General features: G+C 39.0%; 1 protein-coding gene across 2 annotated transcripts in view; it reads left to right on the top strand.

The window, feature by feature from the left end:
* Positions 1–2,398: 2,398 nt before the first annotated feature.
* The window catches only part of LOC126479065 (pre-mRNA-splicing factor CWC22 homolog), a 136,800-nt gene continuing 121,976 nt past the window's right edge, over positions 2,399–17,222 (top strand). The window contains exon 1 of one of the 2 annotated variants that reach the window (XM_050103753.1): positions 2,399–3,691. In XM_050103753.1, coding sequence (XP_049959710.1) covers positions 2,705–3,691 — 987 coding nt within the window. In that variant the 5' untranslated portion in view covers positions 2,399–2,704. The remainder of the gene's footprint in view (positions 3,692–17,222) is intronic. The other variant, XM_050103752.1, reaches the window with a different exon arrangement.

Genomic DNA, 17,222 nt, shown 5'->3' on the forward strand with positions numbered 1-17,222 from the left:
CTGATTGTCTTTATTGCCACAGGAATACTGTTAGTGTGCACTAGTTTCCACAGAGACTAATACTAAGAAGTGTGTGTCCACCATCAGCTACAATGTTGTTTAAATTTCGGATGTTATGTGAAAAAACGATTAAGGGCACGTATTGTGTCTACTCTCTTTCCAACATTAAGCATAGGGTCATATTCTGGGGTAACTTGGCAGCAGCTAACAAATTTTTCAGAATACAAAAAAGGCCATTAGATTAAAGAATGATGTAAACCTAGAAACTACTGTATTCCCCTGTTTAAGAGCTTAGATACTCTACCTTTACCGTATATTTACGTTATGGAGACTCTCGCTTCTTTTTTTTAACGAACGTAATGGGCAAGGAACAGTAGACTATTTAAACAGTGACAATCATCAGCTTGACAATGTTGTTGTTATTTTCAGTCCAAAGACTGATTTGATGCAGCTCTCCACACTACTCTACTTTGTACAAGCTGCTTCACCTCAGAATACTTACTGCAACCTACATCATGTTGAACCTGCTTGCTCTATTCATCTCTTTAATACCATTAACTATAAAAATAAGTAAATTCCAGCAGCAAATATAAAAACAAACAAAAAATAACAAAGAAAGCAAGTGAAATGAGAATAGGCAAGCGATATGGGAGTAGCCCAGCGTAGTACACATATTAACAGTTACTTCAGAATGGTATGATCACTTAATATTAATTTCTGGCTCGAAACATCAATGCAGCCAGGCGTTTTCGTGGTGCAGTAAATTTCTCTCAGTACACATCACAGTCTAACAGTCGCGACACTCACTGCTGTAAAAGTCGTCACCATTTGACAGCCGGAGCGGCACTAGCGGTCCAAGCATCCCTTCCCTATGTGATTTACGGAATATTTGAACTATTTTTTTGCCTCCAAGAGTTAGTGTAATATCAGAAGACATAGATGTTTCTAAAAATGATTCTACAATAAGCGCAAGTAGGGATAAAAATAATGAATCCAGTGGCACGTTACAATACATTCGTGAAGAAATACCTGTGAGTTTGGATAGAACTGCAGATTACCATGTTGATGTCAAAGGAATATAAACACATAGATTCACAGGTAAGAAGCACATGCAAAAGGGATCGATGCCACATTTGTCGTTCTGTAGGCATACTTTGTTTTAGTCATTGTCGCCTGTTGTCACAAGTACGATCTTCATTTTTATATTATTCTAAGAGGGGCAAGCATCTGCCAAATAGTGGGAGAAATATACTGTGAGTGTAAATCCCAAGTCCTCGAAGCAAATAACACTGAGAGAAGTGCTGTCAAATGTTAAATTTGCTGTTAAGAGACTTACATACAATGACATTTGCACTAGTTTATCAGTACTGGAGAAATGCTGAAACTTCTGCTTTAAAAGGTGGAACATATTGTCACTTACTCCACATTTTATTTGTATACCTTCCACATACCTCTGTAATGTACGCACTGATGGAAACTTAAAACACCCTGACAGAATCTGTATGCCTGAGTGCTGTAATATAATAAATTTGGCGCAAACAGCTTATTTTCGTCTTTCCATCTTGCAAATGGCATGCTAATCTGGCTTAACAATAAATCAAGGGCATCTTTTTTTTAAGTATAGGGTTCCTATAGTCTTCACTTGATCCTTCTGATACAGTTTCTGTTGCTGTCTGTACTTAAAATGATAGGCACTTTCCTTGTTCCGTAACAGTTTCGCACGAAGGCTAGCGATCTGATACTCCACACGCTTTTTCCAGACAAGAATAACTGCCCTTAACTTTTATCACTTCATCGTCAAAACAGGTCTGTGATGATGATTCTGGCGTTGGAATATGGAGAGTTGATCTCGCTGCTTCTGTGCCATAGGAATGTTTTACTGCTTTAGACAGATTATTGAACCTTTATGGCAGTTTACTCTCCTTCGTCAGTTGAGATGGCTTACTTGGGAAGTCAAACAATGTGGTTACAGCATTCCACACGAGTTTATTATTGTTTGCATTCATGAGCTGATTTTGTTCAGCGTGTAGCGAACAAAACTTAACATTATCATAAAGGTAAACAGGGTCTTTTTTCACTAGCCAGTTTCTGCTCCAAAGGCGAAACATTAATTAACAATATAAATGTAGTTTCCAAGTGAATCCTGACGATACAGTTTAGTAATAGTGTGGTGTCTACCTCTCAGGGTCTTAGGAAACCTAAAAAAGGACAGATGTGGTACCTTCTTCTTGTTGTTGCTGCAATCTATTGCGGTACCCTATGCCCCCATTTGTAAAAACCATTGTACAAACCAAAATAACTGCTGCTTGCTTTTGCTTTCACGATCGCACCGAACTGTTTTACTTACTGACCGCTTGGCGCGCTGCTGACGCAATAGGTAGCAAAATCGAGGCTGTGGTTGCACGCATTGGATATGACATTAGTGTTCATTCCCGAGGTTCTATAGATATCTGTGTCTTAAATTCTTTGCAAATGCAATGTTGTTTATGTTAGTGGTGTGTCCTGTTGTGCTTCCGTGTGTGTTGTTGTCGAGAAGTTGTTTAGAAGTGTTATAAGTAGCGTCGTACTGATGCGAATTTTTCGTATGCTGTGTCAGAGCACCGTAGTATTGAATGTTTGTAATCTCAAGAGTGTGGTGTAGGCCTCCATTGGTTATGGTGTTACAGATTATACAGTTCGCTTATCAGTGAAAGCAACAGACACAATGAGCCGCAATGAAACTGCGACGTATCGTTTGTCGGACAAAGACGGAAGGGGTTCTGAAACTTACCGGAAAGAAGACAGCGAAAGAAGGAAACAGAAAAGACATGATCAGTATAAAAGTCGCCGCAATAATTCAGGGTCAAGGTATAAGGATAAAGAACGCAATAGCAGAAGTAGGGATTGCAGTGCTTCGTTCGCTGATGATGAAACTCAAAACCACCAGTACAGCAGGACAGAGCAGAATGGTTCAGGTAGAAGCAGGCGCTACGAAGATTCGAGGACTGTGAGAGACAGGTATGGTAGCAGTCATGAACGAAGTGAAAGACGCGATTCCGACAGACACTATTCGGCTGACAAAGACGGTTATGAGAGATGTTATTCAGATCCACGTAGTTTCCATGATAACGGTGAAAATTTCAGATTTAAGAGGTCTGAATATAGAAATAGGGATTGCTATTCAGACAAGTCTTATACAGACAGGAAAGATAACAAAAACGCTGGCAGTAAACACACTGACTATAGAGACAGTAGTAGGAGAAGTGACCATCGCAGCCCCAAGAAAGACAGTAGTACTGTATTGGATAACAGATCAAAACCCACTAGTGAATCGACAGCCACCGAAAGTGCAGACGTGACAATGGAACCACCGGCAGCTCCAGCACCGCAGAAAAAATCCCTCGATATGATTACATCAAAAACTGGAGGTGCATATATCCCTCCAGCTAAACTGAGAATGATGCAAGCCCAAATAACAGACAAAACAAGTGCTGCTTATCAGAGATTGGCTTGGGAGGCTCTTAAAAAGTCTATTCATGGCCACATCAACAAAGTTAACACGGGAAATATCGGTAAAATTGTTAGGGAACTCCTTCGAGAAAATATTGTTAGGGGCCGGGGATTGTTGTGTCGGTCTATTATACAGGCCCAAGCTGCATCACCCACTTTTACTCATGTTTATGCTGCTTTAGTTGCTGTTATCAATAGCAAGGTATGCTCTTAAGAAGTTTAATATGTACTTATGTCTTTTTTAGTTTATGTTAAATAGTTGAAAACAAGATATTGACACTATGAAGAAAAGGATAGATTGGTACTCATTATACAGGGAGACATTGAATTGCACAACAAAAAGACAGCTATACATTTAAGCCTTTCATCAAAGTATGGTGGAATTCAGTGCACCTGGTATCTTTACAGTTAGTTGTATTTTTAACTTTTTGGGTGGCTGCTTACTAAGCTGGCCTAAGTTTAACATGAGTGCTGCTTGTGTTAGTAAGCCTGCATTTATGAAACACTGCTAATGTTCGCAGAACATTTGATCTTATGAGTTCCCAGTTCCCTTGTTTAGATGTTTATTGTCAACAAGTTATTTACCTATTTCATACAGTCCGTGACAGGTTGTAAGAATGAATCTTTCATTACAACTTCATTTTGGAGGGAGGGAGGGTGGGAGAAGTAGCTCTACATTCCAATCTGTGAACCTAATCTTCATACAAAAAAAGTGCCCACAGCAGCATGACAATCTGCAGTACACTCACCATCACCACCACACCTATTTAGCTCTAGTATGCAATGTGATCCAAATCATTGTTGCACTCTTACATTGTAACATTTTGAGTTCAACATGTTCCAATTTATCCTCTCCCCTCAATGAATTGACGTCTTCATTAGATCATTCAAAAAAATAAACATAGGTACAAATAATATCTAGAAACATAGTAGATGTGCTTTTGCATACTAAACATGCAATCAGACCTGAAGATGATATTTGGTTGGGTGTTGGTGATGCTGAAGAACGTGAATATAAAATCTTGTTTGTGCTAGCAGACTGATGTATAGCATAGTTCAGGATGTGTCAGGTTGAAAGCTGATTCGCATGTTAGGAGGATAATTATAAGTCTTGTTATGGCATGTGTGTGGCACATGTTAGATTCTGATGAGTGATTTAGGTCACGATTTTGATGACGTCATGGCTGAAACCAGATGGGTGGTGTCAGCAAGGTCAGTATGTCCCTCTTCCAATTAATTAAAAAAAAGTTGTATTTAGAGTTATTTATTTGTTCCAAAGTCAGTTGATGGAGTACACTACACACTCAGATTAAGAAACGTGGAATGCAATTAATAACAGAATTAGTATGACCATAGTAACTTCCACCAAAGCATAAATTTTCCGCAGTTTTGAGAAGCCAGTTTTATGTCAGTGATCTTGCTTAAGTATGAATAATAATGTAGTTAGCATGTTGTCCACCATTAAATACCAAATGCGTTGCACATCATACACATTTGATGACTAATTGCTGATTCAGTCTGGCCTTGATAGTTTCCACTCAGTTCTGCTTGTGGTAATGTATCAGAAGTGTGTCACTGACCTCATTTTCTATTTGCTATCTGTCAAGTAAACAAATGGTTCAGTTGTTGTTGTGGTCTTCAGTCCTGAGACTGGTTTGATGCAGCTCTCCATGCTACTCTATCCTGTGCAAGCTTCTTCATCTCCCAGTACTTACTGCAACCTCAACCTCGATTCTTCTGAATCTGTTTAGTGTATTCATCTCTTGGTCTCCCTCTACGACTTTTACCCTCCACACTGCCCTCCAATACTAAATTGGTGATCCCTTGATGCCTCAGAACATGTCCTACCAACCGATCCCTTCTTCTGGTCAAGTTGTGCCACAAACTACTCTTCTCCCCAATCCTATTCAATACCTCCTCATTAGTTATGTGATCTACCCATCTAATCTTCAGCATTCTTCTGTAGCACCACATTTTCAAAGCTTCTATTCTCTTCTAGTCCAAACTATTTATCGTCCATGTTTCACTTCCATACATGGCTACACTCCATACAAATACTTTCAGAAATGACTTCCTGACACTTAAATCTATACTCGATGTTAACAAATTTCTCTTCTTCAGAAACGCTTTCCTTGCCATTGCCAGTCTACATTTTATATCCTCTCTACTTCGACCATCATCAGTTATTTTGCCCCCCAAATAGCAAAACTCCTTTACTACTTTAAGTGCCTCATTTCCTAATCTAATTCCCTCAGCATCACCCGACTTAATTTGGCTACATTCCATTATCCTCGTTTTGCTTTTGTTGATGTTCATCTTATATCCTCCTTTCAAGACACGGTCCATTCCATTCAACTGCTCTTCCAGGTCCTTTGCTGTCTCTGACAGAATTACAATGTCATCGGCAAACCTTAAAGTTTTTATTTCTTCTCCATGGATTTTAATACCTACTCTGAATTTTTCTTTTGTTTCCTTTACTGTTTGCTCAATATACAGATTGTATAACATTGGGGAGAGGCTACAACCCTGTCTCACTCCCTTCCCAACCACTGCTTCCCTTTCATGTCCCTTGACTCTTATAACTGCCATCTGGTTTCTATACAAATTGTAAATAGCCTTTCGCTCCCTGTATTTTACCCCTGCCACCTTCAGAATTTGAAAGAGATTATTCCAGTCAACATTGTCAAAAACTTTCTCCAAGTCTACAAATGCTAGAAATGTAGGTTTGCCTTTCCTTAATCTTTCTTCTAAGATAAGTCATAGGGTCAGTATTGCCTCACATGTTCCAACATTTCTACAGAATCCAAACTGATCTTCCCCGAGGACGGCTTCTGCCAGTTTTTCCATTCGTCTGTAAAGAATTCACGTTAGTGTTTTGCAGCTGTGACTTATTAAACTGATAATTCGGTATTTTTCACATATGTCAACACCTGCTTTCTTTGGGATTGGAATTATTATATTCTTCGTGAAGTCTGAGGGTATTTCGCCTGTCTCATACATTTTGCTCACCGGATGGTAGAGTTTTGTCAGGACTGGCTCTCCCAAGGCCGTCAGTAGTTCTAATGGAATGTTGTCTACTCCCGGGGCCTTGTTTCGACTTAGGTCTTTCAGTGCTCTGTCAAACTCTTCACCCAGTATCATATCTCCCATTTCATCTTCATCTACCTCCTCATCCATTTCCATAATATTGTCCTCAAGAACACCACCCCTGTATAGATTTTCTATATACTCCTTCCACCTTTCTGCTTTCACTTCTTTGCTTAGAACTGGGTTTCCATGTGATCCCTTGATGTTCATACAAGTGTTTCTCTTTTCTCCAAAGGTCTCTCTAATTTTCCTGTAGGCAGTATCTATCTTACCCCTAGTGAGGTAAGCCTCTAGATCCTTACATTTGTCCTCTAGCCATCCCTGCTTAGCCATTTTGCACTTCCTGTCGATCTCATTTTTAGACGTTTGTATTCCTTTTTGCCTGCTTCATTTACTGCATTTTTATATTTTCTCCTTTCATCAATTAAATTCAGTATTTCTTCTGTCACCCAAGGATTTCTAGTAGCCCTCGTCTTTTTACGTACTTGGTCCTCTGCTGCCTTCACCAGTTCATCCCTCAAAGCTATCCATTCTTCTTCTACTGTATTTCTTTCCCCCATTCTTGTCAATTGTTCCTTTATGCTCTTCCTGAAACTCTCTACAACCCCTGGTTCTTTCAGTTTATCCTGGTCCCATCTCCTCAAATTACCACCTTTTTGCAGTTTCTTCAGTTTTAATCTACAGTTCATAACCAATAGATTATGGTCAGAGTCCACATCTGCCCCTGGAAATGTCCTACAATTTAAAACCTGGTTCCTAAATCTCTGTCTTACCATTACATAATCTATCTGAAACCTGTCATTATCTCCAGTGTTCTTCCATGTATACAACCTCCTTTTATGATTTTTGAACCAAGTGTTAGCTATGATTAAGTTGTGCTCTGTGTACAATTCTACCAGGCGGCTTCCTCTTTCATTTCTCAGCCCCAATCCATATTCACCTACTACGTTTCCTTCTCTTCCTTTTCCTACTGTCGAATTCCAGTCACCCATGACTATTAAATTTTCATCTCCCTTCACTATCTGAATAATTTCTTTTATCTCATCATACATTTCTTCAATTTCTTCGTCATCTGCAGAGCTAGTTGGCATATAGACTTGTACTACTGTTGTAGGCGTGGGCTTCGTGTCTATCTCGGCCACAATAATGCGTTCACTATGTTGTTTGTAGTAGCTTACCTGAACTCCTATTTTTTTATTCATTATTAAACCTACTCCTGCATTACCGTTATTTGATTTTGTATTTATAACTCTGTATTCACTTGACAAAAAGTCTTGTTCCTCCTGCCACCGAACTTCACTAATTCCCACTATATCTAACTTTAATCTATCCATTTCCCTTTTTAAATTTTCTTATCTACCTGCCCCATTAAGGGATCTGACATTCCACGCTCCGATCCGTAGAACGCCAGTTTTCTTTCTCCTGATTACGAAGTCCTCCTGAGTAGTCCCCGCCCGGAGATCCGAATGGGCGACTATTTTACCTCCGGAATATTTTACCCAAGAGGACACCATCATCATTTATCCATATAGTAAAGCTGCATGCCCTCGGGAAAAATTATGGTCGTAGTTTCCCCTTGGTTTCAGCCGTTTGCAGTACCACCACAGCAAGGCCGTTTTGGTTAGTGTTATAAGGCCAGATCAGTCAATCATCCAGACTGTTGCCCCTGCAACTACTGAAAAGGCTGCTGCCCCTCTTCATGAACCATACATTTGTCTGGCCTCTCAACAGATACCCCTCCGTTGTGGTTGCACCTACGGTATGGCTAAAGGTCTATGTTTCATGGGGGGGGGGGGGGGTTTCCAGTATGGATCTTGAATTGATAGCTCATTCGGTAAAAGCATTGCCTGTTCTGTGTTTGGATCCCAGTGTGACACACAGTTTTAATCTACTAGGAAGCTTCAAAAAGCTGCATAGCTCCACAGAAGACTGAAAAATTCTTTCTGAAAAGATCTCCTAGACTGTGTGTTAGCCATTTCTCTGTAGTATCCCATCTGGCAATATATACAGGAGAGCTGCTGTGAAGTTTGAGAAGTAGGAGAGATAGGTATGTCAGAATAGACATTAAGAGAATGGATTATTAGTCTTGGCTGCACAGCACAATCTGTAAGTGCATTGTGCATTGTAAAACCTAGATTCCATGCACTGGTCAAGGACATTGAGCGAGCACCCAGTGCCCTCTGGGCATAAATACTGGACAAGATCCTCCAATATGGCTGTCTCAGGTAGCACCTGAAGAAGGCAACGAGTTACGTGGCTGAAATGTTGTGCCATAGGACAAAAACATCTGGCAGTAGTCCCGATTATTCCACATGTCAACTAAACTTCTATTAGAAAACCTGAAGAAAAACTGGTATCAGAAATTTCACGTGATCTGTTAAGCTCAGCTGAAGTTTGCAGTACCATGAACACAAATAGCTACAAAATTAGTGCCGGAAATATCATTTGACCTGTATAACTTGAACCTAGTCCATGATACCACAAAACCACACACAGCTTCACGAATCCAGTATTGAACACTTCACCTATGCTGTGTAGCTAAAATGAAGACTGCGGTACCACAAAACCAAAACTCATAGAGCTAATATCTAAAAACTAATCTTACCAATGTAGTTGAAACAAATTCGTCGCTACCTACCAATGACAAACAAACATAATTACTTACGGCTAACAATGCAACCCAAAAATTCATAGAAAATTGGATTAATACAGATTTTGATATACAAGAAACAAACAATTATGTGTGCATTCTATCCCCACACAAACACACAAAACCATAAATGCCGCGCATTCCTCCCAAACCACCCCCTCCAAACTACCATCTTCCAACCTGCTAATACCTGTTGTAAACACACTACCCAAATAAAAGCATAACTAGCAAAAAAATAATATTGTTCACACCTTTGGAGGGGGGGGGGGGGGGGGGAACTGCAAAACATTCCAGACAAAATAACCTACAACAATCTTCAGCCCCCACTACCTCCAAGCCTTCCCCACACCCAATCAGACACCACCAAATAACAAACCAAACCAAAAATCAATCTTTACAAATCAACCCGAACTCAGTGAAACACTTTGCCCCATGTATTCAACTTATGTCCTTCGGCCTACACATTTTCCCTATAACCATGAACATGCTCTTAAACGAACAGAAATAATCCGGTGCATTCTTCCTCCAACAGTACTCATTTGGATGAGACTGCAAGGTTGGAGAACGTCTCTTTCCCCCCCGTCACAGATTTAACACCCGCCCCCTCTCTCCAGAATCCTACTAGTGTATTAGTACAAGCACCAATCCAGTAATTCTTAAATTCCACTTACAATTCTGATACCCCAGTCTCTATAAACAGACAATGAATGAGATGCAACAGCAGTCCACTCCTTGATTTATTCCTCAGTTAAACCTGTTTTATCCATCTACATACCACCCTAACAACCATTCAGAAAACCCTGCACCTGAAACAACAGCTCCCTATACCCATGTTCCCACAACACACTTACACTCTCCCCAACTTTATCTATGCCATCACAGATTCAAAATGTCAGCTAGAGCACCTGAAATACCCGAGTGTGCCCTTATACCCTTTTACTTATTAAATTCCACACACACCTTCCTAGGAAAAGAAAACCAATCTAACAATGTCGATTGCTGATGCCCATCTCGTGAGCAGAAACCTCAGTTGATGAATGATAGCTAAAACAATATGTCATTAGCACAATTTCTCAAATGGCCACCCTAGCATTCTGAAACCAAGAACCCTTCCAGATAGAATGCCAACTGTTGTCCCATTGACAGCACCACATATGGTCCCTGGTCTGAGATGCATCATTGAAAGCACCACATATGATCCCTGGTTTTAGATGCAGCAACTATGGTCAGTCTCATACCTTCTCCACAAACATGACACTTCACATATCGACAGTTAAATGTGACAATTGTAAGGATTTAATCATAGTGTCCATATCATCCTCCAGTGTGGCATATAGTGACCTCCTCATGAAATTCATTACATCAAAAAACTAACAAGAAACAGAACATAAAATTATATCTCCAACCATAAACAACACACTGTGCTAATAATTCCAAACAGGAAAATGAATCTTTTGCCCATAACTGCCAACATAAAAATAAGTCACTGATGAACTGCCACAAAGATTTCCAATATTATTCTTATGAACAGCATTCAAGCTATCCATTGAATCACTCACAAACACTTTAGAAACATAAATGTCCCACCTTGGAATGCCACCACATACTCACATCACCCCTTCTGCAAACATGGTCAATTTCTAATACACCACACTGTCACACAATATGGCACAGTTACGTCACAGGTCAATGCCAGTGGGTGGTACTGCAAGTTTTGGTTGACACATCTATATTGCTCGAGTATCGGCAGATCTGTCACAGCTATAATTTTGATTTAAATGTATTCATGAAAATGTTTTTAGAACAACACCAGTGCATGTCACAATGCACTTTCTGGTGTAGCTGCATTCCTGTCGTGCATACTTTTGTCAGCTGCAAAGAGTACTCTTACTCAGGTTTGTGTAGTCAATTTCAAAATTTTAACAATAGATTCTGTAAAGATACACTACACTATACAACAGCAGACATGTATGACATATTTAGAAAACATTACTACAGATAAAACTTAAGTTATGCACTCACAGTTTCTGTACTACAGCAGTCACAAAAACTAATTAAACTTCATTTTAACTTGAGCAAAGATTTTTACATCAAAGAAGGCTGTGCAGAATATTCCAGTAGGCAAGAAATAATCTAAACACTACAAATAAAGAAACATGAAATGAATTCTCATTCAGAAATCATGGGACTTCAGAGTAGATTTGTATTCAAATTTCTGTTCTTCATATCATCATTGGTTGCTGTCTCCATATGTATTTCCAAGCCCAACTCAAAGTGTAAAACTAAACCGCTGTAAAGTGGAAAAAAACAGTAATCAGTTGTGTTTAGCCATAAAAGAAAACAAATATGAGTAAAAGAAAAATATGGAACAAAATGTGCAAATAAAATTCATCAAAGAAATCGGATCCAATTCACAAATTTAATTTTTATCATGGAAATTAGTTCATCTCGGGCAGTAGTTTTTGATGTTATCTTCAATGCAAAGATTTATTTTATTCAGCTCTCCACACAAATCTATCTCTGCGCAACTACTGCTACCTACATTCATTTGAACCTGCTTTGTAGTCAAGCCATGGTCCCTTTGTACAATTAATTTTCTCCATTACCAAAGTGACAGTTTCTTGATGCCTCATGATGTGTGCTATCAACCAATTCTTTCTTTTAGTCTAGTTGTGCGATAAATTTCTTTTGTTTCGCATTTAATTTTGAACCATGTCGTTAATTTTGAGCTCTGTCCATCTAATTTTCATTATTCTTCTTCAGCACCATATTTCAAAAGCTTCTATCCTCTTTCCTTTTGAACAGATCTACCTATCTAAATTTCAATATGCTTGTGCTTTAAAAGCTTCTGTTCTCTTCTCACTTCACTTCCTTCAATGGTACACTGCAGTCAAAAATTGTAGAAAAGATTTCCTAAATTTCTAATTTATATTAGAAGTTAACAAATTTATCTTTTTCAGAAATGCTTTTATTGCTGCTGCCAGTTTATATTTTATATCCTCTCTGCTTTTGCCATGTCAGTCATTTTGCTGCCCAAATAGCAGAACTCATCTACTGCTTTCAGTGTCTCATTTCCTGATCTAATTCCCTCACAATTGTCTAGTTTAATTTGATTGCATTCCTTTATACTTGTTTTACTTTTGTTATTCATCTCGTAACCTCTTTTTCAGGACACTACCATTCTGTTTAATTATCACTGTTGCTGCAGAGCGACAGTTTTACTGGCAAACCTCAAAGTTTTTCTTGCCCTTGAACTTCAGGCTTCTTTCCACATTTCTTCTTGGTTTTCCCTTACTCATACTCAGTGTACAAATTGAATAACATGGGCAATTCTATCATTTCCTTCCTAACTATTGGTTCCCTTTTGTGTCCTTCAACTCTGTAAGAGCAATCTCATTTCTCTGCTAGTTGTAGATAACATTTCTTTTTCTATTCTTTGTCTCAACTGCCTTTAGAATTTCGTAGAATGCATTCCAATCAGTATTGTCAAAACATCTCAAAATCTGCTAAAGCATTAAAATCGGTTTGAATTTTCTTAGTTTATCTTCTAAAATAAGTCAGTATTACCTCATGTATTCTTACATTCCTTTGTAGTCCAAACTGATCTGCCCTGAGATCAGCTACTAGTCTCTTCATTGTTCTATAAATAATTTGTATCAGTATTTGGCAGCTGCGTCTGATTAAGCTGATGGGTTGGTAATATTCACGCGTATTAGAATCTGCCTTATTTGTAATGGACTTCTTCTTGAAGTCTTTGGATATCTTGCTTGTATCATATATCTTGCATACCAAGTGGAATGGTTTCATCACCATATTGTCCCAAGTATTTTAAGAATTATGAGGGAATGTTGTCTATTCCTCCATGTGCCACATTTTGACTTAGGTCTTTCAGTGTTCTGTCAAATTTTTCTCGCAGGACAGGAAAGGACACCAGATGCACTCAGTGTGTATGCCTGGGGGCCTCATGCAACATGTTGAAGAGGCTGTTTTGGCAGCCATTGAAGGAAGAATGTGCAACCAACTGCATATTGTGGTGCACGGAACTAATTATGCCTGTGTTCTGGACTTCGAGGTTGTAATTGGATCATTTCAGCATACTGGCAGAGTATAGTGAGAAGACCAGCTCTCAGTTTGCAGCATTGTCGCTAGAACTGATCTGACCCATTGATTCTGAGTCAAGTGGAAGTACTGAACCAGAGACTTCTACAAGGTAGCCTGTGACTTCCTCGACTTCCGCCTTAGGGTTGAGGGTTGTAGGGTTCCCCTAAATTGGTAAGGCATACATTATACATCAGAGGCTGCTACCTAACCAGCTGACTCTGTATGAGGTATACACAATGTTTTTTTACTTTGGGCAACTCTCCAGCTAACCCATGTAATAACAGCTGTAAGTAACCCATAAGCATCAATGTAAGATCAAAAGGAATGCCTCCCACAGGTGAAAGTATTAAAATCCTAGCGGTTAACTGCTGAAGCATTCTCAACAAAGTCCATCTTTTGAAGTATTCCCAAAAAGCAGTGAAGCTCATATAATACTAGATACAGAAAGCTCATTGTAACCTGAAATTGACAGCAGTGAGATTTTGGGAGAAATTTAAATGTATATAAAAAAGATAGGCTTATGGAAAAGGGGTGTGGTATATTTGTTGCAGTAGACAATAAACTCAAATCCACAAAGATAGGAATTGAAGTTACATGTGAGATTGATTGGGCAAGACTCAGAATCAGGTGCGGGCGTAAAGTGGTAATTTGACCCTTTTATCAGTCACCAGACTCACCTCCTAATGTAACCAAAAATTTTAGATAAAACCTCAGTTCTCTTGTACGTAACTTCCGTGATCATTCTGAAATCATTAGTGGAGACTATAATCATCCTACAATCAATTTGTAAAATCAAAGTTTTGTTAGTTGTGGGCATGATAAGACATCGTAAATGCCTTCTCTGAAAGCTGCCAAGTACAGATAGTTCATAACCCCACTGATGGTGGAGGTATGTTGGGTCTAATGACAACAAATAGACCTGATCTTTCTGAGGACCTCCACATCGATGCTGGTACCAGTGACTGTGATTCTGTTGGCTAACAATGATTACGAAAGAACAACTAAAACAACCAGAAAGATATATGTGTTCATTAAACTAGATGAAAGCTCAGTGGTGTCATATCTCAGTGAGGAACTTGAAAAATTCAGCACAGGGCAGGAGCATTTAGAGGAACTATGGCTCAAGTAAAAGAATAGTTGATCATGCACTGGTTAGATGCATACCCGGAGAACAATTCATAATGGGAGGGATTCTCCATGATATGGAATCACTGGAAAAAAAGTTCTAAAGAAACAGATACTACTGCATAATAGGTGTAAAACAATGCATATGACTATAGATAGAGAGATGCTGCATAAAATGCATTTGGCTCTTACGAGAGCAATGCCTGAAGCCCTCAATGACTATCATTGCAGAATATTGTGAAATGGTCTTTCACAAAACCCAAAGAAATTCTGTGTGTTATGTAAAGGCTGTTAGTGGCACTGATGTTGGTGTCCTGTCCTTTGTGAATCAGACAGAAACTGAAATTGAGGGTAGTAAAGCAAAAGGACAGTAGAAGTGATCCACAAAACTACTGTCCAGGATAAGTGACATTGCTTTGTTGTAGAATCTTAGAACATATTTTGGGCTGAACGTAATGAAGTACCTCGAACAGAATGACCTCCTTCATGCCAGCTAGCATGGATTCTGAAAACATCAAACATGTGAAACAATTTGCAATTTTCTGACTTGACACACTGTAAGCTTGGATTAAGGCAGTCAGGTAGGAGTATTTCTTGATTTCTGAAAAGTATTTGACTCGGTACCATAACTATGCTTATTGTCAAAAGTACGATCATATGGGGCAACATGAAATTTGCGACTGGATTGAGAACTTTTTGGTAGGGTGGATGCAGCATGTTATCTTGGATGGAGATTGATTGTCAGATATAGAAGTAACTTTTGGTGTGCCCCAGGAAGTGTGTTTGGATCTTGCTGTTTTCGTTGTATATTAATGACCTTGTGGACGATATTAGTAGTAACTTCAGGCATTTTGCAGATGATGCTGTTATCTATAATGAAGTACTGTCTGAAAGAAACTGTATAAATTTTCAGTCAGATCTTAATAAGATATCAAAGTGGTGCAAAGATTGGCAATTTGCTTTAAATGTTCAGAAATGTAAAACTGTGCACTTAAAAAAGAGAGAGAGAGAGAGAGAGAGAGAGAGAGAGAGAGAGAGAGAGAGAGAGAGAGAGAGAGAGAGAGAAAAAGAAAGAAGTATCCTACGACCATAATACCAGTGAGTCACAGTTGGAATCGCCCAACCCTTACAAATACGTGGGTCTAACACTTCATAGAGATGTTAAATAGAATGATGACACAGGCTTAGTTGTGTGTAAATCAGATGGTATCATGGCTCAAGTAGGTTGTAGACTTCGGTTTATTGGTAAAATACTGGGGAAGTGCAAATCATTCTTATGACCCATTCTAGAATGTTGCTCTAGTCTGCAGTACCTCTACCAAATAGGACTAATGGGGGCTTCATGAATGGTCTCAGATTTGCTTGGCCCTTGGGAGAGTGTCACAGGAATGTTGAAGAAGCTGAACTGGCGGACTCTTGAAGATAGATGCAAAGATCCCGAGAAAGTCTACTAACAAAGTTTCAAGAACCGTCTTCCAGTGATGTCTCTAGGTATATGCAACAACTGCCTATGACACATAGGTCACACAAAGCCACACACGTAGGTACCACAACAAGATTAGAATAATAACAGTACAAACACAGGCATTCAGACAATCATTCCTCCTTCACTCCTCACACAAATGGAATGATTAGAAACCTGATTAATTGGTAGAAAGGGGTGCACTCTCTTCCATGCACTTCACTGTGGTTAGCAGAGTATAGATGTAGATGTAGAAGTACGATGCAATGTTCCTTCGGACATGCAAAGATGTCTCAAGGAACAGGCATTGCGGTCACTACAGTCATTATGATATATAAGAAACGTGTTTGCAGTTGTGAATACAGGCAACAACTGTGAAATGCATGTCCAAAGGAACATTGCATCATACTTCTTACAAACATAGGCACTGCAATATCATGTTTTTCTGCCGCTATGAGGCTAGCAACTTTTGATTAAATGTCTCCCCTGTACCGGAATTACAGTAAGTGTACGAATGCAAGTTAATTATGTGTCGACAGCCACATTTAGAAGTTTGGGTCTGGTTGTGAAACATGCATGGATACCCAAAATGGTTTTAAGGTGATCACTCGCAGCCAGCAGGAAATCCAGGTTCAAGTCATGGTCCAACACAAATTTTCAATGTTGTCAGTCCGTTCTGTAGTTATAGGTTGCCCATATTTGCTTAACCATTTTGCATATCATTCAGTCTCTCTGTATTACCTCTTGCCTATTTTACTTTCAATGTTTTATTAGTTTATTTCTTTGCCAATTGTCTTAAATATCTTTGTCTTTTTGCCTGTTGGATTCTCTGCTGGCTTCACTATTTATCTCTCATAGCTACCCATTAGTCTTCTGTTGTATTCCTTTTCCCTGTTTGTCACTTATTACCTAATGCTGCCTTTTATACTCTCTGTGTTAACCTGCAGTTCATGACCACAGAATTATTGTTCACATCTGTCTCTTGTTTTGCAGTTGAAAATTTGGTTTTGAAATCTCTGGCATATGATTAGGTAATGTATCTGAAAAGTTGATTTAAGGTATCTTCCACTTATAAACCCATACTTCATTATTGTTAAACCAAGGGTAGTAATGATAAATTCCAGTCTGGGCAAAATTCTACCAGGCAGCTTCGCCTTTCATTCATTTCTCTGAGTCTGTTTTCTCCTATGTGTGGTTACTTCTGTTTTGGGTTTTGTTTCCATCTTGACTATGATAACGTGATACCTACATTGTCTGGAGTATCTCACCTGCATTCCTATTTATTATTCGTTGTAAGACCTACTCCTG

This window comes from Schistocerca serialis, chromosome 1, assembly GCF_023864345.2.
Source record: "Schistocerca serialis cubense isolate TAMUIC-IGC-003099 chromosome 1, iqSchSeri2.2, whole genome shotgun sequence".
NCBI lineage: Eukaryota > Metazoa > Arthropoda > Insecta > Orthoptera > Acrididae > Schistocerca > Schistocerca serialis.